The 24,031-nt window shown below is 38.7% G+C and overlaps 2 protein-coding genes across 4 annotated transcripts; one reads left to right on the forward strand and one right to left on the reverse strand.

Annotated features, from left to right (window-relative positions):
• The first annotated feature begins 214 nt into the window (after positions 1-214).
• On the forward strand, positions 215-11,720 carry slc37a3 (solute carrier family 37 member 3). Of its 2 annotated transcripts, XM_088072956.1 has the most exons (15): positions 221-371; positions 1,342-1,396; positions 2,439-2,653; positions 4,523-4,637; positions 4,719-4,811; positions 4,930-5,013; positions 5,806-5,951; positions 6,347-6,443; positions 6,546-6,630; positions 6,945-7,153; positions 7,240-7,381; positions 8,248-8,349; positions 8,489-8,688; positions 9,362-9,427; positions 9,762-11,720. In XM_088072956.1, the coding sequence occupies exons 3-15, from the start codon at positions 2,577-2,579 to the stop codon at positions 9,852-9,854; spliced, it is 1,509 nt and encodes a 502-aa protein (XP_087929082.1). In that variant the 5' UTR covers positions 221-371; positions 1,342-1,396; positions 2,439-2,576; the 3' UTR covers positions 9,855-11,720. The 2 variants fall into 2 exon arrangements, with proteins under 2 accessions (XP_042367512.1, XP_087929082.1); XM_042511578.2 differs by lacking the exon at positions 1,342-1,396 and having other exon boundaries at positions 215-371.
• A 2,235-nt stretch (positions 11,721-13,955) lies between these two features.
• cdkn1d (cyclin-dependent kinase inhibitor 1D) lies at positions 13,956-22,292 on the reverse strand. 2 transcript variants are annotated; one of them, XM_042511367.2, is made up of 3 exons: positions 22,134-22,292; positions 18,375-18,856; positions 13,956-17,544 (listed from the first exon to the last, which is right to left on the reverse strand). In XM_042511367.2, the coding sequence occupies exons 1-3, from the start codon at positions 22,142-22,144 to the stop codon at positions 17,486-17,488; spliced, it is 552 nt and encodes a 183-aa protein (XP_042367301.1). In that variant the 5' UTR covers positions 22,145-22,292; the 3' UTR covers positions 13,956-17,485. The 2 variants fall into 2 exon arrangements, with proteins under 2 accessions (XP_042367301.1, XP_042367302.1); XM_042511368.2 differs by lacking the exon at positions 22,134-22,292 and adding an exon at positions 21,663-21,881.
• Between the last annotated feature and the right edge of the window lie 1,739 nt (positions 22,293-24,031).

A 24,031-nucleotide genomic window follows, 5' to 3' on the forward strand; every position in this document is an offset into this window, starting at 1 on the left:
TATATATTGAGCAAAGCAACTTTTTTATCATTGGAAAAAACACTTACCAGTATTAAAGTTCAGTGCTGGATGTCTGTTGCAGCGTCAGGCAGTGGACTGGAGTGTTTTTGGCGGGGCAGTTTTTAAACTCTGTGACAGGTGAAAGCTGAACAGCTGCTGTCTCCTGTCCTCGGTTGATCAGGCCTGTTGTCCCCCTCCTGTCCTCGGTTGATCAGGCCTGTTGTCCCCCTCCTGTCCTGCTGGTGGCAGCAGAGCGCCGCTGAGCTCCACGCGCAGCAGCGCCCGTGACACAGGAGGAGTCCTCAGCAGCAGTAAACACAAATTGTTGCCACACCGAGAGTAACGCAGCTAACGGCAACACGAGCAAAGAGGTAAGAAAACATTTTGTTTTATGTGTGTTTATTAAGAGCACGAAACTGTAACCGGCAGCTTTTTCTTCGTAGGTGTGTGTTGTGATTTTTAAACGTGTAACGGACCCGGAAATGTCCGTTTAGCTTCAGGCTCTTTCAATCCAGTAACGTTAAAACTAGCTAACGTTGTGTCTCTCAGTGAGGCAGAGATGCACAGCTGTGGGAGAAGAAGTGTAAAATGCTCCCTAAAAGAGCGAGAAAATACAAAATATTCCATTAATATGTGTTCATTTACTGCTGTACTACAACTAAGAGATGAGTGGTTCTTCTACGAACAAGCTAAATCATTCCCTTCACATTAAAGTCATAAAAACAGAGGTACAAACAAGGCTGGTCTGAAATCTGCAGAAAATTAATGGCGTCCTTTGAACAGATCCTCCTGCTTACATGTTCGCTTTTAGTTTGGTGTGTTGTATGAAGTGTACAGTGTCATAGTCCCACCTGTCAGTTAACATATCTGCAGGGCTTTGAAAATGGCCACCGGCCAGTACTTTTGCAGGTGAGCATTTACCTGCCTGTAACAGATAAGATGGTGTGTTGCTAAACGAATGGTTACATGCTGAGACAGGCAGAGGTGGAGTTAAAAGAAGTACATCAGGTACTGTACTTTTACTATACTGGAGGTACTTATCTTAACATGAGTCTTTTCTTTCATGACACTTCCTACTTTTATTCTACTACATTTCAGAGGGAAATATTGTATTTAACTTTAAAAGTTTAGATTTTTGCATTCAAAATATATGAAGAGCTCATAAATTTTTTGTTGTTGTTTGTTTTTTAATCAGATAAACTATGCAACAGTACCCAGTGGAGCTGAAATGATTAATTAATTGACAGAAAATTAATTTAATTGCATGAACCGCTTTCATTTTCAATACTTATAGTACCTTTCCCTGTTGATATTGACATACTTGTACATTTTTTAATGCAGGATCTGTCCTGCTGAGGTGGATTCACTCAAACTTAGGTCGGACACTTGTCTCAAAGTAAGTGCTTTACTCACTCCCTCACTTGCAGCCAAGTTAATAGCCAGGATTGCGTGGGTGGAGTAACAGTCATGTGAAAAACTTTGGCTGATGATGAAATTATTCATCTAGGAAATGAAAGTGCGGCAATTGACTTTCATGTCAGTATTTCTCAGACAAGTGGTTCCCATCATTTTCGACTTTGGCCACAAAATAACGGCATAAACAAGCCACATTATAGACAGTTTATTTGTCAGTATCATAAAAAAAAGAATGTTTGTTTGCATTAACAGTCACATTAATTTAGTCACTGTACCAGTTTTCACACCGCAGTAACCTCAGCTCTTTTCTAAAACACAAGTCTAACCAGTTCCACACTGTTAAGTGCACAGATTTCAAATCTGGGGGAGTGACAGCACCAGTAGTGGATCAGTAGTCAGTATCAGCAGATACTCCAAGCTGAAACAGACTCTTATCGAGACTGGAAAAGGTAGTAGAGTCTTGTGTAAACACCATGGGGCATTGCACCCTTACAGCTGAACAGCCTGGTGGGGGAGGTGTAATGGTTTCAGAGGCAGGCTGCACACACTGGGCCCATTGATACCTGTGGGTGCCAGTACACACCCCATCATTCAGACCAGGTAATCTATTCATATCATTAATTCCTCAAAAGGATGGATACTTTGTACAAGCTAGTATTGCCTTTTCTAGTACGGGATTTATGGAGGACTGGTGGAATGAGGTAAAATAATCATGTGCTGGTCACTACAATCTCAGGTGAACTCAAACAGTGCACACTAATCATTGGGATGTTACACTCTTGAATTTTCACTCATACATAAATATAGTAGTTTTATGTTCTCAATCAACCTTCAAAGGACTACTAATATATTGCTGATGTTAGTATTCTGCATGAGCTGTTAAGACTTGAATTTCATCTTGGGAAACAAAAAAGTTTGTCTTCTCTTGTCGTAATATTTTGTGTAAGCTGTTGTCTGGTATTAGTACAGTTGAGCATTTTAACACTGATTTCCTCTGCTGTCTTTTCTTTGTTATTCCCCAGTGATGTGCTTGTCATAGTGGAACACTATAGCTGAACCCCCTCCCTGTCCTGTTGCCGTTCCCCCTGAAGACCTCCACTACCACCACCACCTCCTTTCTCATCCTCCATCTCCTCTTCCTCCCCCCAGCCGCCCCTGTGATGCCTCCCTCGTGCTGTGGCTGCCTGTCACAGTACACTCATCATCATCTGGTTGCCTTCCTCCTCACCTTCTTTAGGTAATCTAGGTCATCTTAAAGGAACACTTCACCCACAAAATGACCATTTGTATACCATATGTTGAATTTTTGAAAATTCAACATATCAACATATTCAAAAAATTGAAAATTGTTGATGAATTACAGTGAACGGGGTCCAAGTTTAACATCAGCAGAAATGTCATCTGTTTGCAAATTCTCACTCATGCTCATGCAGAATAAACCAGACCTCATTTCTCTAGTTGCATGTTCAGTTCTTCACAAACACATGCATTGCACAAAACCTTACAATTTAAAACACTTCTGCAAAAACAGTCTCATAAAGCATTGAGGCGACTCAGTGGAATCCACACTACTTGTAACTGTAAGTGTTTTAAAGAAAAAGGTTTTCGCAAAAATGCAAGTATTGAGAGAAAGTACTGAGCATAAGACTTGATAATGAGACTTGTTTTATACTGCACGAGTTGTTTGAGTGTTTGTAAATGGATTTTTTTTTTTTTACCAATAGTGTCCTGCATTTTTGGATTCTTTTTTTTTCACCTTGCAAAGAAGCATGCAAGAAAAACATTTTCTTCATAAATTTAACCTAAAACAGTGAGATAAGTTGATCTACAAATGGTCAATTTGAAAAGAAAGTATTCTTTTAAAGGGCTTTCTCAAACCTGCTACCATTGTAAATGTTAGTTTCTAGATGACCCTGTGATACCAGACATGTCCTCAGAGTAACTGGAAACCCAATGAAGGCTAGACAGGTACAGCTGACCTGTCTAGTATGACTTAATAAGACTTTTGTGTTTTGTTTTTAAGATTATCATCAATGAGCCTATTTCTTTAGTTGGGATTAATTGGAAAAAGTCCATTCAAGTCAAAATGATTTTTACAAAAAAAAAAAAAACAACAACAGCTAGCTACTCAAATCCCAGTGAGACAAAAGAGCAAAGCACAAGAAGGTAGCAGAGCTGAACAAGAGGAAGCCACACTGTGAATAAATATGAGCTGTAAATTTAGGTGAAAGGTTTATCAGGCAAGGTTAACCCAGGCCAGACGAGGTCAAGATAACATGGACAATAAGTACTGATTTCCAATAGGCAGGGTTGCCACACAGGTTAGGTCTTAAAAGTAGGGAAAATGAATTGTAAAACTTCTTGTTGTGAAAATAAAACAAAAATAGGAGATGCTTTTATAACAGTCATGTTTCAATAACATGTTTGCATCAGTATTGCTTTTTATCAAACTCATTTTATATACATTTATTAAACCCTATTCATGGTGGATGCATAGCAGAGTTAACAGAGCAAGATATAAATTTAATTTATGGGCACCCAGTAAGTTTCATGCCATATGTTGATGTCAGTCAGTGCTGTTAATCTTTAATTACAGTAGATGTGGTATCACACGTGTGCGGTCATATCAAAACACTGCTATCAGGAGTAAAGTGCCGTCTGCAGCAGGGAGCAGCACGCAGTGAAATCTGCTGTTCAGCAGAAAATATTTGGCTCACATAGGATTTCAGACATTTGTTGTGTCATAGATAATGATGTTACATTCCAGTGTTTCTTGTAATTTTTTTGCGGAATTGAACCACTACTACTTTGGAATTTAACCTTCTTCATGCCTTATGTTACCCTAGGTAGCCCCAGGCAACTATCACTAGGTTATATAGTATATTATGATATTATTATATAAATAATTACCATTTTCCAGCCATTAGTACTTAAACCGATGTTGAACAGAACAAGAATTTTTGTGCCGGTTTATTTACCAGTGCTCAGCATCCCCTCTAGCTGAAAACATTTTATCTATTCACACTGCATGGATGGTTTAGATGAATCTCTGTCAAATTCCTGTTGCCTTTACTTTGCTGGGTAAAACTCTATTCTGTCTCTCTAGCTATGTGTTGCTACATGCGTCCAGGAAGACGTTCAGCAATGTGAAAGTCAGCATCTCAGCCCAGTGGACGCCGTCTGTCCAGAATGGTAGCGCAGCAGCTTACTCTCCTGGCGAGGTACTGAGCAGCAGCAGAACATTTAAACGTCAGTTGTAGATAAACTGTATATAATTTACTGTGTTGTTTTGACCGCGGCAGACATGGGAGGACAATCGTCTGTTTGCAGATGAGAGGCAGGCCACTCTGTTCCTGGGAGCCCTGGACTCCATCTTCCTCTTCTCATATGCAGTGGTGCGTAGCAAACATGATTATCATGAGTGTAACAAGCTTCTGAGAGAAGTGACTTCTGCTACAGAAATTTCGATCTTCATGTGTCATTGGTGTCACTTTGTGTTGGTCCTGTCCACAGGGTCTGTATCTCAGTGGTGTGATCGGGGACAGAGTGAACCTGCGCTACGTGCTCTGTTTCGGCCTGTGTGGCTCTGCTGCAGTGGTGAGTACATAGACTTTGTGCTCAGCTGTGTGTTTAATTCTTTTTAAGATTTTTTTCTTTTGTTAGTGTGAAGTGGTAAAGTTTGCATGCTTTTGATGAATAGTGTCTCAATTAAATATGAAAGACCAGTTAACATTTGTTTGCTAAGGAAGCCCATTTACACCAATGTGATGGAAAAAAGGGAAAACTAAGTCATTATAAGGAGAAACATTATCAAATGTATGACTCAGTAGCTCAAAATGTTGAGTTAGTATCTCAAAGTCATGAAAAAATCTCAAAATAATGACTTAGTATCTCAAATAAATTAAAACATTCGCAAAATAAAATAAACTAATGAAAAACTTTCTCAAAAAAATGACTTGGTATTTCAAAATAATGAAAAACCTCTCAAAGTCAGGAAAAGGTTCTCAAAATAATAATGATCATTCTCAAAATAATGACTTAATATCTCAAAATCATGAAAAACTTCTCAAAGTAATTAGCCTTATAAAAATAATGAGAAACCTGATCAAAATAATAACAAACTTTCTCAGAATAATGAAAAAAACATCCTAAAGTAATGAAAAACTTCATCAAAATAATGACATAGTATCTCAACATATTGAAATACTTCTCAAAGTTGTGAGACAGTCTCTCAAAATAATGAAAAACCTTCTCAAAGTAATGAGAATTTTAAGATACTCACACATTATTCCAAGAAGGTTTCCTCATTATGGGCTTCCATAGTTCCCAATACATTGAATAGTTTATCATATTTCTGGAATACAACTGTGGCTGTCTGTGTGTTTGCAGGAGTTTGTGTTTGGCACTCTCACTGAATGGCTCCACATCTACAACATCTATCTGTACTGTGGGCTGTGGGTGCTGAACGGCCTGCTGCAGTCAGCCGTCTGGCCCTGCGTGGTTGCCGTCATGGGCAACTGGTTCGGCAAGACGGGGTGCGTGACATTCCTCTGTTTACAAAACCTGCCTTTATCTGACATTTCTTCAAATATTACAACTGCAACATCTATCCAGCCTAGAAATATTTAGTCATGCCTGTCAAAAGGAGCTTTATGATACACACCCACACACGGAAACACACACGCTCACACTCGCACAATGACATTCATTCACCGGGGCTGCGGCCATAACATAGACGCCATTTAGACCCGGTTTTCCTCAGCGACAGGACAGAAATTGCTAAATATAAAAATGGCATAAGGCTGAGCTACCTGTGACGTTGTGTTTAGTAAAATATCGTATGTTCTGAAGTGTATTTATCTTAAAATTGACCAATTAAATGATTTTACATGTATAACTTTTTCTAATTGAACTTTATGATGTTTTCCAGTCGTGGCTTTGTGTTTGGCCTGTGGAGCGCTTGTGCCTCTGTAGGCAACATCCTGGGGGCTTTTCTGGCTTCTAGTGTGCTCAAGTATGGATATGAGGTAAGAAACACACACACACACACACACACACAAACACACATTATTGAAACCTTTAACCACAACTAAATGCTGATGTAGCGTACCTTATGTTGCTGTGTGCAGTATGCCTTCCTGGTGACCTCAGTGGTGCAGTTTGCTGGTGGGGTGGTGGTGTTCTTCGGCTTGCTTACCTCCCCAAAAGAAGTCGGTAAGGACAGCAAGGAACATGTCAGAAAAACGTGTTGTTTGTGTAGATTCAGTGTTTCCAGGTGCATCCCAACGTTACCTCAAAGTGCTACTGAGATAACAGCCTAAATTTTCAAGATGAAATCTTAATTCCTGATTAAGTGTTTTTATGTGTGTTTGCACTGCCATTAGTTTTTAAGCCTGACTCTATGTGCACTTCAAATTGACCTCATTCCCACAGAAGCCATTTTGAACTTGGAATAAAAGCAGTTAAGTGTCTTGATTGCCTAAATTGATTGAATTTGGGAAAGTTAAATGTGCGTTTGTGTGTGTCAGGTTTGAGCTTGGAGTCAGAGACTGGATTGAGTCCAGTGGAGACGGACACAGACAGCCACAGGCCTCTGATGAGTGACGAGGAGGATGAGGTGGAGGGTGAGGTGTACGGGAGAACACACCATTCCGTTCAGCAGCCGGACGAACCTCTGGACGAAACTCCTCGAGCCATCGGCTTCTGCCAGGCTTTCTGTCTGCCTGGAGTGCTACCTGTGAGTCCACATCTCGAGCAAATCAACAGAAATACATCTCAACAAACGGAGATTAAATGACAGAAATACATGTTTTTGCACTGCAGTATTCACTGGCCTATGCGTGTCTGAAGCTGGTCAACTACTCCTTCTTCTTCTGGCTTCCTTTCTACCTGAGCAACAACTACCACTGGAAGGAGGCTGAGGCCGACCGCCTGTCTGTGTGGTATGATGTCGGAGGAATCATCGGTGAGCAGCAGGGAGATTTAGGCATTTTCTCCCATACTTCATTTAATCATAGTCTCGCTGAAGCTGGAGTTGTTTAAAAATGATCACTTTTTTAAAGGGATATTAATACTGGTACGGAATAAACCCACTTGATTTCATTGGTTGTTAGACCAGATCATGTTCATGTGTCAAAGCTTTTATGTTAGATTGAAATATAATTTTTTTTATCAAATGCACTGATGTGCATTTAATCTCCCCCCAAATTATTGAGTAATATCTTATGTAGTTCACTTAGTTGTGATAACCTTTGTACATGGACAGACAGAGATGTGATCAGAAAAAAATATGTAAAAAAGATTGAAAAGATAATAAATTATATATATATATATATATATATATAATTTATTACATTTTCCATCTTACATATAAATATATATGTGTGTGTGTGATAAGAAAAAATATATATGATAAAATTAAAAAACAAAAAAATGGAATAAACTAGAATTAAATTAATTAAGTAAATTAATTTTAAAAATTGTAGAAATAGAATGTAAGAAAAGATAAAACTGAAATAAAATGGAGAGATGTAATAGTGATACTAAAAAGTACTAACAATCTAAACACAAAGCTGTTAAATGTATACCTAGAGTTAACACTTCCTGATACAGCAACACTACTACAAAAAGACCCCAGTGTCCTGATGAACCTCTCACTGTACCTAAATCATATAAGTTATATTCTCTGATCCAGGAAGCTGACCACAGTGGCTTGTTTACTACAATGTTTTCTAACCTTATTCACAATTGCTTAAGTTTGCTAAACTTAAACATCCTTAGAGTTTGGATTTTAGCTGTATTTTTCTGTCTGTCATTTTGTGTCCGTGTCAGGAGGGACAGTTCAGGGTTTGATTTCTGACTTCATGGGAAAGAGAGCTCCAGTGTTGGCCCTTAGTCTGCTTCTGGCGATGGGATCCCTGGTGGGATACAGCCGTGAGTATATTTTATGGCTAGTTAATAAATTCATTAACAGTAAATCAATCGGCAACAGTTGACCAAAATCTAATTCTATTAGCTTGATGTTGGTATTACTACAGCATCACACTTCTCTCTCTCTCTCCATCCTCGTCAGACTCACCTAATGACCAGGTGATAAACGCCGTGCTGTTGGCTATAACTGGTTTCTTCATTGGCGGTCCATCGAATATGATAAGCTCCGCCATATCTGCTGACCTGGGGAGACAGGAGGCTCTGAGGGGCAGTCAGGAGGCTCTGGCCACTGTCACTGGTATAGTGGATGGAACTGGGAGTATTGGAGCTGCTGGAGGACAGGTGAACAAAAATACAAGATATTATATACGGACAAACTGTTTGTTATTAGAGCTCGGCATTGGTTCACCTCTATCAATTCCGATTCTGCCGATAAAATCCAGTTGTTATCGATTCTTGACGATGATTCAAATAGTGTTTGGGGACAGAAAAAGAACAGCTGTGTCAAGAACTTGGCACATTTAGTCTGTGATCAGTAAACTGCTCATCCACTTTCTTTTGCTCATCTCACCTTTATGGTGGAAGTGAAAGGAGTTTCTGTACCAGAGGGGGGGTCTCTGAGGATGAACAGAAGGATGGAGAGGTCTGAGCTCATGTCTAAGAAAAATATAAATTAGTTAACATCACTCTTTGACCCTTCAAATAAAAGGCAAATGTCATCTCATCTGCTTTTTATACCAGAGCATGCAGGTAAGCTTGCACTTTCAAATCTACTTGTTTTTACTTATCGTTAGGTTATGTAAGTATTCATCGACTTGTCGGTTGACCTAGTTATGTAAAAAAAAAAAAACAGTTTACAGAGGTGGGGCTGTTGCATTATGAAATAGTTACATTTTCTGAATGGATGTCAACTATGAGAGCACTGCAGTGGTTTTACTTTGGACTTTATTTTTGCAATATCACTTTCATAATAATAAAATTTAACTCGTGTATCCATTTCTCTGTCATCCTGTAGTACCTGGTGTCCCTTATTAAGAGCAAGCTGGGCTGGATGTGTGTGTTCAACTTCTTCGTGGTCATGGTAAGACGATTGCCTGGAATTCCAGTCGGCCTTTTTAACAATGACATTTTGACAGGTCACAGTAGGAAAAGCACAGTTAATGAACAGAGACATTGTTAATGTTATTAGTAACAAGTGCCTTTCTCCAACTATGAGACGAGTCAAAATTTTGGTATTGTTTGGTATTTTAACATGGGATTTTTTGGGGATTGACTCACTTTTGGAGCCACCCACAAGTGGCCATTAGAGAAACTGCATTTTTTGGCACTTGAGCTTTGGCTCTATTTTTCAGCCTGAGAGGTTGCCACTCATTAAAACACTTTGACACCTGTCCTTTTGGGTTTTTTTGTTACAGACAGGGGGCAGCATTGTGTTCATCACGCCCCTGCTCTTCAAAGAGGTGTGTGCCATGTGGAGAGACAGACAAGCGCTGCGGCGCCAGCTGTGAAAGTGTCAACATCTGCCAGCGGTAATGATCCTACTCTCTCAGTGACAACAGAGCTGCTCACAAACGGTACCTTTTAGGTGAGTTTTGGGAGGTTGAAAGATTTGTGGGATTATGTTTCTCACAGAATTCGAGAGTTAAACTCCCACAATGACCACTGTTTGTCTATAAACACCAATGTAAGCAGTTCGAGAGTCTTGGAGCACAATGCTGAAGTTTTATCCACTGCCTAAAAGATTAAAAAAAAATGTAGATGTACACTTTTTTAGTGTGAGGATTTAGAGGTTGAGCTGAAGTGCCTGATTGAAAAAGGCTTTAAAAGGGACCTCGCTCTCCAGTCTGTGATTTGAGGCCTTGCAGGGCCATCACAGAATGTACCACTGTATATATTTTAGGATTGAAATGGATGTTAAATGTAATTTTTTAAAAATGTAAATGCATCTTAAATCTAGTTGAATGAATTTTGGCCTTTTAAATCAGAGAAGTTTTTAACTTCTTAACTTAAAGATCAGGCCCTCTGAGACAATTTGGGGTTTGGGATTGCCTGACGAATGTGAATAATAACTAATCTAGAAATTTATTGTCAGCATTTGTAGATATGTATGATAGTCTTATTGTTTTTGGTCAAGATAATGAATATTGCACTGTAGTATAGTAATCAAATTGAATATTTTAGTTAGCACTCAGATCTTAGCTGGGTTTTGGGAAACTTTCACCTTTCAGCCACTTGATTTCCCTTATGTACAGTTTTGTGTAAGAAGGGTTGGAAACTATAATACTGTATGTGGGGACTGGTTCTCTCAATGCTGTATATATGTGTCAATCATCGACCGGTATCTGCTCATTCCTTTTTAAAATTTAAGTGTCTTAAGTCACACACTATCGCTGTGGAAACCTACACAAACAAAAACTGACTGAAACATGATGAGAAAATCTACCCTTGTCTCGTCTTACACTTTTAGTTTACAGTGCCGCATGCCTAAAGCACATTCTGGTGCAAACTGCCTACTGACATTGCAGAAGAACAAGTTTTGCTTGTTTGTAGCGAAAGCTGCATATTTGCACGCTCGTTTGAGGAATTTGAATCTGTTTCTCAACAGATTAATTATTGATGTTTTTAAGGCCAGTGGAGGTGAAGTACTTGTCTTTTACATTATTACTGCTCATGATCAGTGTGGAAAAAATGATCATACTACACCATCCGTATGCCAGTTAATGTTTGGGCAGGTTGTCTACTTAACTAGACACTGTCATCAGGAAACAGCCATCAATTTTGTATCATTTTGGTTAAATCAATAAAAAGAGCCCAGAAACTGGGGCGCCTAGTAGCTCAGTTGGTAGAGCGGGCACCCCATGTACAGAGGCTACATCCTTGCTGCAGTGGCCGCAGGTTTGATTCCTGCCTGGGCACTTTGCTTCATGTCATCCCTCTGTCTCCATCTTTCATGATTATGCTGTCTAATAGAATTATTTAATTAAATACTCTTTTTTTAAAAAGTAAGAGCCCAGAATTTGTAATTTTCCAGCCACTGAGGCCAAAAAACACAACGGCTAGTTTGCTCCGTTGCTTGAAGATCATGTAAAGTGTTTTTAACATTTATGAAGTATGACAGCGAGGCATCATTGTGTCATCATTTCTGGTATGAGATGTTCTCCTTCTGCTGAACCTCAAGCACTGGAGCTTAAAATGAGAAGTGAACATCCGATGTCTCTGAACTTGCCAACTGTAACAGAATGTAAATTGAAATTTATGTGGAATGTGTAACACTATCTGTGGTTTATGTTTTATTTTATTTTTATTTATGTCTAGTTTTAACAACTGTAAATGCAAGATTTCATTTTAAATAAATGCAAACTGCATTTTGCAAATTTTGTTATCTAGACAATATCTTAGATAAGGCAGTTATTGAATAGGTGAACTTTTCCCCCAAATTTAATGTAGATGTTTTTCAGTAAATATAAACAGAGACATTAAAGCAAAGACACCCCACCCTCCCCGGACACACACAAACTAAATAAATTAGGAAACAAGTAAATAAATAAATATAGAAATTTTAAAAAATGAAAATACAAAAATATCGTAATGCTTACAATGAGATGATAGTCAAAACATTTTAAAAAATATATGTATATATATGTATATATATGTATATATAATATACATATATATGAATGAACAAAACAAAAGTTAACAATATATTATCTGAAAACAGAGGGCCAGTGAACTGTTATCACAATTCAAACCACTAAATAGTTTACCTCGTACAAATTTATACTGCAGATATACTACATATTAACATGCATACATATTTATACACACAAACAGGCATATGAAGCATAGCGCGTATCTTCTTTTAGAAAGTGAAAAAACAGGTTCCTTGACAGTTCTACATTGTTAAGGCACTTACTCCAGTTAAAGTACTTTGTGTTATAAACACATGCCCAGTTCTTGGTCCAGATAACGAAAATCTAAAGGATAGTTAAGTCATAAGAAAGAGATTTACTATAGCAGTTTGGAAAAAGATAAAGGGGTGGCAAGTGTATATGGAGACTTTTTTATTTTTTGTAATACTTTGATCTGATACATTGTGTTTTCTTTCTGAACGGTACTAATTATAGCTTTTAACTACTTTTAACTACTACCCACAGTGTGGGTAGTATGATAAACTTCCTTCATCTGACCAGCATCCAGATCTCCCTGCTCATCTGCAGGCAGATGGCTCGAAGGATGTTGCTCAACCAACGGATTGTACTTCGTCATTTTTGTTTGCCCTTTACCATTGACTTGGAAAAAAAAACCAAAGGGTATAGAAGCAGATCAAGAGAGAGACCCGACACACTCATTCTCTCTCAGACCAAACTCGAACGGTAAAACTGGGCAAAAGCAGGTTGCCATATTGTTTTCTGTGTCAAAGCGCACTGCGTGACCCACCAAGCAGGAGCATTTACGGTGGATTTCATTTGCACTGCGATGTCGAAATTACCAAGTTTCATAGCATTACAACTGGAACGCCCCCTGAAGTGGGATTTCCAACTTGGAAAGTTGGAGAAACTTCTCCAACTCCGACCTCAAAATCCCAATTTGGCAGCTCGAGGCTTCAATAGTAGTGAAAGTACTTTTTATTAGTTTTTTGTCTTGTCTTTGTGTCTCATTAAAACAGTTTTACACACAGTGCTGTCCAGATTCTATCTGTGGACATGTTGCTCATTGTTGCATGTGCAAAATACAGTATAATGTGTTGTTAGCAACTGGTATTGCTAGTACTGACTATGCTGGCCTGAAGTGGTATTGTTAACACTAGCTACAACTTGTAATGCTAACAACAGCTTGGTTTACTGACTTGTTATGCTGGAACGTTATCAACTCAGATGTCATTCCCAGATCCGACCTCTAAATTCGGAGGTCAGTGGGCTGCAGCATTATTGGTCCTGTACAGTGCAGTGCTTTCTGGGAGTTGAAGGTTTTCCACTTCTTGAGTGTAAGTGAATGTCACAGCACTTTTTCTGTTTTCTCATTATTTAGTACCAATTTTAAAAGTATTTGTGTCTCTCTTCTGCTCATACAGCCCAGTTTCTTAATGAGTTGCTTTATGATTGACTGTGTGCAATGTTATTAAAATCCCACCAGGGGGTGCTACTAGTCTAGAAAAAAATCTTAAATACCAACCTCTCTGCTTCCCTTAATAGTCCGTGTTTTTTTGTTCGCTTTTTTGCTCTCAAACTTTATTGAATACATTCAACACATGGATATTTGAGATTATCAGTATACACGCAATTTACAACATATTTCATATTATAATAAATTCAATTGCACAATAAAGAAAATGAAAGGAAAATGCAGAAATATAGCAAAAATAAAAATCTCCAGGGTCTGCTTGACAGATGTAATACAACTAAAATGTCTAACTAATCCAATAGTTTTTGCTAGTTTACAGTTACTGAGTTTGAAGTACATTATGAACTAAGAAATGAGATTTTTTTAAAAATGAGTAATATATCTATCTTTGTTAGTGTGATAGCTTTTCAAAATGTTATGAAAAGCAGCTTTTTTAATCCATGCATGTTCATAAGGCTTTAAACCTTTAAAAAAAACCCAGACAAGTATTTTGTAGTTTGTATCAATCTCATTCATTCGTTTTATTATTTTGAGCACGCTATATGAAAACAACAATATGAAAGGCAACAGTGCACCAACAACCCAACAATATATTTTCTTTACAAATAAAATCAAAAGGATACGATTCTGATCACATACAATTACACTTCTTACATGTTGCAAAGGTACATAAAACAACATTAAATTACAATGGAATTATTACAAACTGTGTACAAAGATTATCATACATTCATGCATATACAAAGTTTTAAAACAAAAAAAACCGCTACATTTAGATATAGCTGCGACAGGTGAATTACGAAAGCCAAGTTTGCTTGAACACAATGAGACACTAATAGATTCGTCTTGACATTAATCATTTTTAGTTTTTCTTGATCTTATTTTTTCCACCTAATGAACTTGAGGAAGACTAACAAGGCTACAATGAAAAATGTTAGAAACTCTGTTTAACAGTTGGACAAGTCTGAGGGAGGGAAAAAAAATAGCTCAAGAAATTCCTAATCTGTGCCTCAGTTTTTCAATGAGTATTTGTATGGTTTTTTTTAAGATTACCATAAAAAAATAGTTCTCTTGTCAACAATGTTTAAAGTAGTGCAAAGATATAGTTTCAGAAATAACACAGTTAGTTATACCAAAGAAAATGGGGAATTTATAATTTTATCCCCACATAAAAAATGATACAAACTCGAAATAAGTTAATATAGACTTTGAAAGTTTCGTCTGAGAAGATAGGTGCACACAAACATCACACACTCACACACACACACACACACACACACACACACACACAAAGAAAAGTTGACAAAACAAACAAGTAATTCTGACTCATTTAAAACAATTCAAATAGCCATGTTTGCTGTTTTTAGATCTGTGAAACATCGCCTTGTTGAGCCCTGAAAGAATTAACATGATTATGAACGACTGCTTTCATGCCGATTTCTCGCAGACTGAGGCGGTTGGTTCCTGAAAGACTGGCTGAGAGGCTTTAAAGAGGGGCGGACAAAAGCGAGTCTGAATCGAAGGCCACTTGTCTGGCTGGAGAAATCCTTTGATCTAGAGGGGGTCTGAGACGTTTTCTCGTGAAGTTTCCCTTATTAAAGTTTGTCCCTTTTCCCCGTCCTTCCCCCCACTGCTATTCCTTAGCTCTTACTATTTCTGGGGGAAGCTGTCAAAGCCAAGTGAACAAAAGCCGCCTAGCCACCCCCCCAGAGGGAGCAGAGTTTCCTCTGCTCGGAGCTGGGGCCCCGCTCTGACACACTGACTCTTTTACCTGATGTGAAACTCTACACGAAGCGCTGAACCTCGACAGCTTTTACCACATCAGAATAATAAGCCCCCACCCCCCTTGTTTTCTGTCTCAGTTTCTCTTTCGCTCTGTCGCCTATAGACACAAACAAGCGAGGCTGCGTAGTTTTTTTTGTTTGTTTTTTTTTTTTTTGCATTTAACTTGTACATTTATTTTACTGAATTACTTGATGAGGTAGTAAAGGTGGATTAATCCTATGGCTTTTTTTCCATATACAAATTAGGATTACTGTAAGTAGGGAAAAAAGTAGGAACATCCTATCTGAGTCACCAGGGGTGGAGCCTGACATTGTAAACACTCGGGCTCAGCCAACACCTTAGGGTGGCCATGGGTATCCCCTGAAGTAAGAATTATGGCAGCTGTAAGCACTATTTTTAAGCCATTTGAGAGAGCAGAATCTGTAAGTAATTTGGGAAAAACATGATAGATGCAAAGTCAAAAGTCATCTATTTTGTATTTAATTGTTCTACAACAGTCTTCATCATTCTGAATGAAGGTTGAGGATGAGTAATTTAGACTCCTGCCACCTAAAAAATCAATTTTAGGTTAGCCTACAATTTGGCCCAAAAAACAATACTAATCTTGGGCCTATTTTTGTTAAACTATGCTGGAGCAGACTTCCCAGAATGAACGTTTGGCTTGGTCATATTAGACTTCTTTTGGGAACAGCACAGATTCAGTGCTTTTGGGAAAACATCCAGGGCCGGATCCCCTGAGGCCACCCCTGACTCCACCCCTGTCAGTCACCAAAGCTGTTACTTGAGCAGTTGTGGTGTGTTTACACTACATATTTTAAGATCTTGACATGTTTGTGACTCTCCGTGACCCCATGACTCATCACTCAGTGAGCGATTGATGTGTTTCTAATTTAATGGCACCGCAATTTCTCTTTGGTTCAACTGCCTCAGCTGCCACAATTTGTAGAAAAAATAAAACCCTCAAGATAAACACCAAACCCACACATTCACACACAAACACTTATATGCATATATACACAAACACTTATAGAATGTCACGGAGACAAAAAAAAGTGAAGCAGCTCTGACTCTTCATGTAAAAAAAAAAAAAAAAAATTACCAAAAGTTTAGGTTTCTCTGAGCTGCAACACAGAGATCAAACACTACACTCCCTTCATGGAGAAAAGAGGCGTATTTAACACCTACAAGACATCGCATGAAGACAGAGTGGAAAATGCTACATTATTACAAGCATAAAGCTGACAAAACACACAACTAAATAAGGTATGTTCTGGTCTGTTGCCAAAAAATATATCGATTTTTACAGCCCCATTATGCAAATAATACAAAGCAAAAAAAAGGGAATATAACTTGCAGTTCGTATATTTGTTGTTAATATATATATACGGCCCGTATTTTTGAGTGGCAACGGTGGAGTGAACATGAGCCACAATGACTTTTAGTCTACGGCAGAATTTAGGGGCAATGGCACAGGTTTCCACAAACACCTTATTTTACCTCGTTTTACACATTGCTTTTTTTTTTTTTAACTTATAAGTTTTTTTTTCCATTTTGATGATTTAGACATCATGAATAATAAATAAATAGTCACATTTGAATTTAAGTCACTGTTGGACAGGTACAGCCGCATTACCTCATTGCTGAACCTCCACCGTTGACCTTTGCACTGGAGCTAATCACAGTCACGCTGCCAAATTTTGAGCCCTGGGTGAGGTTTTGACCTCCGGCTTGACTCGTGCTATCAGAGCCCTGTGGTGAGACTAAAGGCTAAGTGTGGTACAAGGCCAGGAATAGTAACTCATCTAATCAAAACCTCTTATGACTTTTAGCAAGAGGGAGAAAAAAGGCAGAGGTCAAATACTATCCAAGGCCTGTTTAGAACAAAATTAACCTCTTAAAACTAGAGCCTGTTTTCTTTTAAGAGTGCATTCAAAATAACTTCACAGTATAGTCAAAAGCTGAGGAAAACAGTATGTAGAATATATATAATATTCATAATTATCAACAAAAACCGTTTCTAAAGTCTAAGCTTGATTAACTAGGAAAATGGTAGCTTCCTTGTGCTGAAAGTTTAAGGTATATGGTGTCAGAGGAGTTTTTAAGCCCATGCTGAATGAGCTTGTTGACAGTCCATTACAATTTGCTACATATATACATATGATATGACACATATCTGTGTGAGGTGAAGAGGGACGCCGACCACAAAGTGGTCGTCACTGTGTCTAGTGCTGCTCTACTGCCGAGAAGATACTTTGTAAAGCAGAAGCTTCCTCTTCTTCACCTTGAAGAAATCTGGAGAGTGAAATAAGACAGCACAGAGTCAGAAAAAAAATCAGAAATTCACATAACTAAAATATGCCCTAGTTGTCATTTTATATAGTGTATCATTTTTATTATATATTACTAAGAAATAAAAACTATGTTAAAGGAAAAGTTAGACTTGTTCTCGGCAAGACAGAGAATAAGCATATGGTTGGTTTACAGGGTCATCCCAGTGAGTAAACAGCTGCTTTTGAGCTGTAAACCTCCTTTAACATTGTTAACAACGTTAGCTCTGTCAGCACCGTTAATGGTGCTAACATAATTAACAATGCTGAAGGGGTTTTGTGGCTTGAAATGAAACCGTTTCTCACTAGATCAAGTGGCGTAGACTGCAGGGCAGAATCAGGGTTCCGTAGCAATTAGTAGCGGTTATCACCAAATTAGTGACACCACTAGTCAGCTCCCACCAGACCTGGTGGGTACAGTTAAGAGCGGCCAAGGCTAATGTTAGAAAACCAGTTAATTTGAGGGGGTGGGCAGAGAGCACTATTGTCCACATTAACACAGCTAGGCGACTGTCAACAGAAAACAAAATGAAAGGAAAGACTTTGTCACAAAAAATAAATAAACAAATTCACCACCTCTAAATGGATAATGCTGTGAAATGCAGCACTGAAGTTCACTGAGTCAGTGGAGTGCCAGATTAAAAAGAAAGGACAATTGTGTTTCACGGCATTTTGTGTTAAATTTTTTAAAAAATATAACCGGTCAGTTGTCGCTTCATGGTTGTAGGGCTATCAAAAGCAAAGTTATTGAACTTAATCCCTAATAGCTTTATTGAAGATATTTGGCGGACTGACCTGTGATGGCAGACTGTCTTCGTTTTGCTTGTCGTTGGATTCGGTAGCACCCCCTCGTGGTCACCTCCAGGTACTCATCTCCAGAACCAGATGAGCTGCTGGACCCCGGGGAACTCTCGCCCGACGAGGACGACGTCCGCCTCTTGGTCACTGGACGTGGCACTGGCCTAACCGTGCAGCTGCGGTAGAACGCCGGCACATCCTGGTACTTGAGCTCCTCCCACTCGATGTTTGAGCCCTCTCCTGGCATTTCATTGTGGAAATCGAAGTTCCAACGCTTGTTGGCCACCTCCACGTTCATACAGAGCAGCCGCTGGAAGTCCTTCTGAAGCTGCTGGTGGTCTACGGGCCCAAAGAGATTCCTCCGCACCGGCCCCACCTTCAATTTCAAGGCCTCGATGCCCCCCAGGCGTGAGAGCTCTGGGTTAGCGGCTGCAGCTGGTCCTGCTGTTGATGTTGATGGAAGGGCCATGGCCATGTCCCTGTCAGAGAACAAACACAAAGTGTTAGAGGAGGGCAGAGGTTGAGTGTGAGGCCTGCAGAGTTTCATTGAGGTGTGATCTGGGTTTTACTGGCATAAATTACTTGCAAACATACAAGCTATTAAGTGCCCAGATCCCCCGACAAACCGGCAGTATCTGCCCAATTGGGCGCCTTTGTGTTTTATGTGATCAAATACATGTGTGCCCTAACCTGCTGAGTAATTACTACAGCAGCAGGTAACTGAACCAACACCAAATAAATCTCCAACTAAATCCACTGCCCTGCCATGTCAAAGTGAACCTGATGCTCCACCTGCTCTGGTGTCTGCCAGTCAAAGGTCGACAGTGAAGGTCAGCAGGTCACATATAGAGAAAGAGCCCGTGTGGCCTTCTCATGAGGAATGTTTCCACATACCAGAGCTGCTGTCTAACACGTTAAATTAAACAACACTGTTGAATTCTGCATTTGATTTTTACACTGGTAGTTGATATGCTACCAAGCTTCTCCAGCTTAATCACATCAGTCTGGACTATCTCTATATACGTCGTGTGAGATATAGTCCTATGTGTAGGTGCATGATAACCACATCCCTTTCTGACTCTCTTCTCTCTGTGCCTCAGTGCTTTATCAGCTGTGTGTAGGCAGGAGCAGAGGACGATATGTCTGGGATGGGCAGTAGCTACTTTAGAGTTGAGAGATATATGGTTCTGCTGCTGATCATATAATACTAGACTGTTTAAGGTCTAAAATGTTGCATTTTTCTGATCTCAAATCAGGGATCAGCAGCCACTACTGTCACATGAGACAAAAATAAATTAATCAAAACCTTTTCTGGTGCTGCAAAACATAATCGAGCCTTATAATAAACGCCTGTCATACATGTTGCAAATTTGTGCACATTTTTTAACTAAATCAACGTTTTTTTTTTTATGGGCAAAATAAAAATTAAAATGTCTATCAAAATTGCAGGAGATGCAGTTTTTTTGATAAAGGTAAAATGCTTCATTGCATACCATTAATTAGCTCCTAGAGAGATGCCCCACCATACAAAACATATTACAGACGTGAGGAAAACGTGTTTGTTGCAGACCCCAGCAAAGATCTCATCATTATATCTATATATATTTATTTATTTGTTACAATGAATGCAAAATGTACTATTGATCCTAAAATTGCAACTCGTGCTAATTGCAAACAATCACAGAATGATTATATATATGGTGTTGGCCAAGTTTTTCCTTAAATAATTAATTTTTTTTTTTTTAATGCCATGCCCCCCCCTCAGTTTACCCACTAAGAAGGCCTCAGACCCTCTGGGTTCCCCAGTGGCAAATTTAACTGGTTCATGTTAATAGGATTAATTGCATATTTATGAGGTGATATGCATCACTAACAGAAAATTTTGATCACATTGATAAGGGCCCTAAAGTCACTTCCCTATTTATATCTCTTGATCTTTTCTTTGATCCTCTCTTGTGTAGGGGCCAAAACATTATAACAGTATCATTCAGTTAATATTGTGCTTAGATGGTGCATATACCTCAATAAATTTGCATTTCGTGAAATGATCACAAAGTTAATGTGGCTAAGGGGTGTGGGAGGCTGGAAAGGGGCCCCGCAGTGGGTTAATCCGGCCCTGCCCCAACCAGAGATAGTAGGCTACAAAAATATCAAGAATTATAAACTGAATATTGTGGCTATAATTGCACAATTATCTAAAGACAGAGAAGAGAAGTGTGTAAGGTGACTTGTAAAAACAATATCATGCCATCATATCAGATATTAATGACAAGATCAGCGGGAACACAGAAGTAAGAGGCTGGTTTGCAAAAACACCCAAGAGGGGGCCTGAGGGGGGAGGTCAGGCATTGCGCAAGTGTTGACACGTACATAACATATAGCCAGTAAAAAAAAAAAAAAAAAAAAAGACCACTTTCACCAGCCAAACAGCCTGTAATTTTACCACGTCTGTCTGCTTGTATAATACATTAAAAACCATGTGTTAGAAACCACAACAGGCGACAAAATCAAACGTTTTTTTTTAAGTGCATCGCACTCTAATCATAAGTAATAATAGAGTAAACCCGCACAACTTTAATTCCCTCGATTATGTTTCCTTTTAAGCTAGATAAATATCAAAAGACTTGATGCAACAACACAAAACCAAAACCGTAATTGCTTTCATGCACCAACAGGGCTGCTCTTCGAGTGAAAGTTGTTTGTGTCGAAAATGAAGTGGGCGCGGTATGCAGATCAAGTTACGGTGGTCGGTGTACTCACTTGCAGAAAACACCGAGGAAAAACCCTTAATACTCCACTCTAAACTCAACAGAAAGTTAAAACTTTAAAAATGCACCAACTGTGTCTGCAACTAAAGCCAATAACCATGTAACGACGAAGAAAACAACACCGAAAAGCTTCACTTGAGGGCTTAACTGTGAAGTTTTGAGTGGAGAAAATACTTGGTGACGCAGTTAGATTCGCTGCGGATGTGGGTCAATGAGATGCGACACACAAATATCTTGTCACTCATATTACACACACAACAGCCACTTAGTACTCATTTGAATAATACGACCAACAACAAAAGATTGTTAATTGACATTCACACAAGCAGTAAATAATTTAAATGCGCGTTAACGACTGGAAAAGCGATAAAAATCTACTAAAACTGCGTCAAGTTTGTCTTACTTTTAACCAAACCTGGCTAAAATAACACCAAAAACGAGCGACTTGGTAAAGTACGTGGAAAAATAGTATCTTTAACAAGAAATAGACAAGGAGAAATACATAACTGTCTCTTACCATTAGTGTCAGTGTCTAGAAGTATTCAAAAGTTTGACGAGTGTTTCGTCCAAAAACTCCGCACAGTTAATCCACGTAGAGGAATGAAAGGTGTCTCTGACAGTCTCGTGGAAACACACTGTCACGTTGAAAGGTTTTTAGGAGGCACTACCCACGGGGAGGGTCGCTCTTGTCCCCCCTTATCTGTGACTTGTTGTTTATGGACTCTTAAAACAGCGGGGACGTCCTCCCACTCGAGGACTCAGTCACGTGGTCTCCATCAAAACACTCATTGTTGGAGCGCAGCCAGGACGTAAACACACTAACTATAAATCCTTACTGCAAACAAACGCAACACGAGCTCATCGCTGCAGAAGTGCACAGGATATCCAAAATCCATCAATAAAGAAAAGCATAAAACTTCATGAAAACGACTTTAATGAAGAAATAGGCTATAAAAGGTGTTAATAAAGATTATAAATGTGTTCTTACCCTGTTATCATGATGCAAAAGTCTCCAAAGTCAGTCTGTTTGCTCCTGCTGTAGACCTGTCGCTCCTGCACTCCGTTGCACTCTGTTGCGCCCTTGTGCTCCACTTCTCCTCGGCGCAACCAGAAGTAGGTCAAATATCTTGGCAATGGCGGCCATTTCCCCTTCTCGCTCAAATGTGACACACATTCTCGTGTTGTGCTTGCATCACGTTTTGTTTTGGCACGCAGCCCTCCTCCAAGGGTCACGTTGAACTGCAACGTGAGCGCGGGACAGGCTCCTTTATAACTCCTTTTTTTTCCACCACAAATTTACCACATCCACATTTGGATATGTGGTTAGGTCCGTGAGGTGGGAAAAGAAAAAGTACCCAAATGTTCAGACTGTGACAATCACGTGTATGAGTGGAAGAAGTGAGGAGGAAATACTGTTATTCTCTATTTATAACTGCAAAAGAAGTTTAGGACTTCTTTACCTCTTAACTGACTGGTGCTTTCTAATGATAAATCTAAATCAAATTAAGCACTACAGGCAATTAAATTAGTTTTACTTTTCAAGGAAAATGGACTAATCTGATTTGGAAGGCACATGATACTTTCTCTTATCAGTACAATACTGACAGTGTACCCTTGTACTGAAAAATCTGTTTCTATCGGCACACATGTAATGATTTATTTACTGTTTCATGCTTAATGTACCATGGTGATCTAAAGCTTCTATTTTGAGTTCTCTAATAAAAACACTAGCCTGATGTTTAACTAGAATATATAGAGTTGAATCAATTGATAATTCCACAGAAAATTATTAGGCAATATTCATCAGTTCCAGCCTTTCAGATGTGCAGAGATGGGACCAAGTCATTGTTTTACAAGTCACAAGAAAGTCTCAAATCTCTGAACCCTAGTCTCAATCTAAGACAGGCAATTTCCAAGTCGTCTCAAATCTAGACTGGCAACATTGACAAGTCAAAGCTTCCCTAGATGCAATACCATCTAAAAAATAGCATAGTAATATATGAAATTTACAAGAATTAATGCTTTTTAAAAATTGTATTTTCTGTTAAACAAGTTTGTTGAAACATTTCTTTTGTATGTTTCTACCTTGCCTTGTCTTTTATGTAAATGTTGTACAATAGTAAATAGAGTACTTTGAAGCAATACATGACATTGTCGACTTTTAAATCTTTAGGCCCAGGAGAAGGTAATTAAGTATTTTCAAGTTAAAAAGCCAAAGTCCAGGTGACATCCCAAGTTATTAGTGTTTAAGTCTGAGTCAATTTGCAAGTCTTTTTTCTTTTTTCTTTTTTTTTTTAATCTGATCAAGTTGAGTCTCTGTCATCAAATTTGTAACTTGTCTGACTCAAGTCTAAGTCATGTAACTTGTGTCCACACTTCTGCAATTGTGAATATTTGCTACCTTTTATTTGATGATAATTAGCATATTTTGGGATTTTGAACTTAGTTGGACTCAATTTGAAGGCATTTGAATGTAATTTGTGTTCTCAGAATTTGTCAGAGGCATTTTTCACCGATTTGCCAATAATTGATCAATTAGACAACACAGAAATCAGTTGATTAGTCTCCAATAATTCAAGTTTGTCTCATTTTGACATTTTTCAAAAGCAGATAATCACATTAATCACCATAAGTATCACACACCTCTCCTTCTTTCTTACATTGGACTTTTCACCATTCAGGCTATTTTGTAATATCTTTATTTCCAATTCCTGAATGACTGCTGATTACATCATGTTCACTTCCCATAACACTTCCTACACCTGTTACAACACTTGTCTTTGCCTCCATAACTATTATGAAATACTGTAGGTTCTTCTTTCCTATTGTAATTGAGAAATAGATGTCATCTTTCTTATTATTACATAGGTTCTCAGTTACATGTGT

The sequence above is a fragment of the Plectropomus leopardus genome, chromosome 22 (genome assembly GCF_026936395.1).
Source record: "Plectropomus leopardus strain MGB_pleo_1.0 chromosome 22, ASM2693639v1, whole genome shotgun sequence".
NCBI lineage: Eukaryota > Metazoa > Chordata > Actinopteri > Perciformes > Serranidae > Plectropomus > Plectropomus leopardus.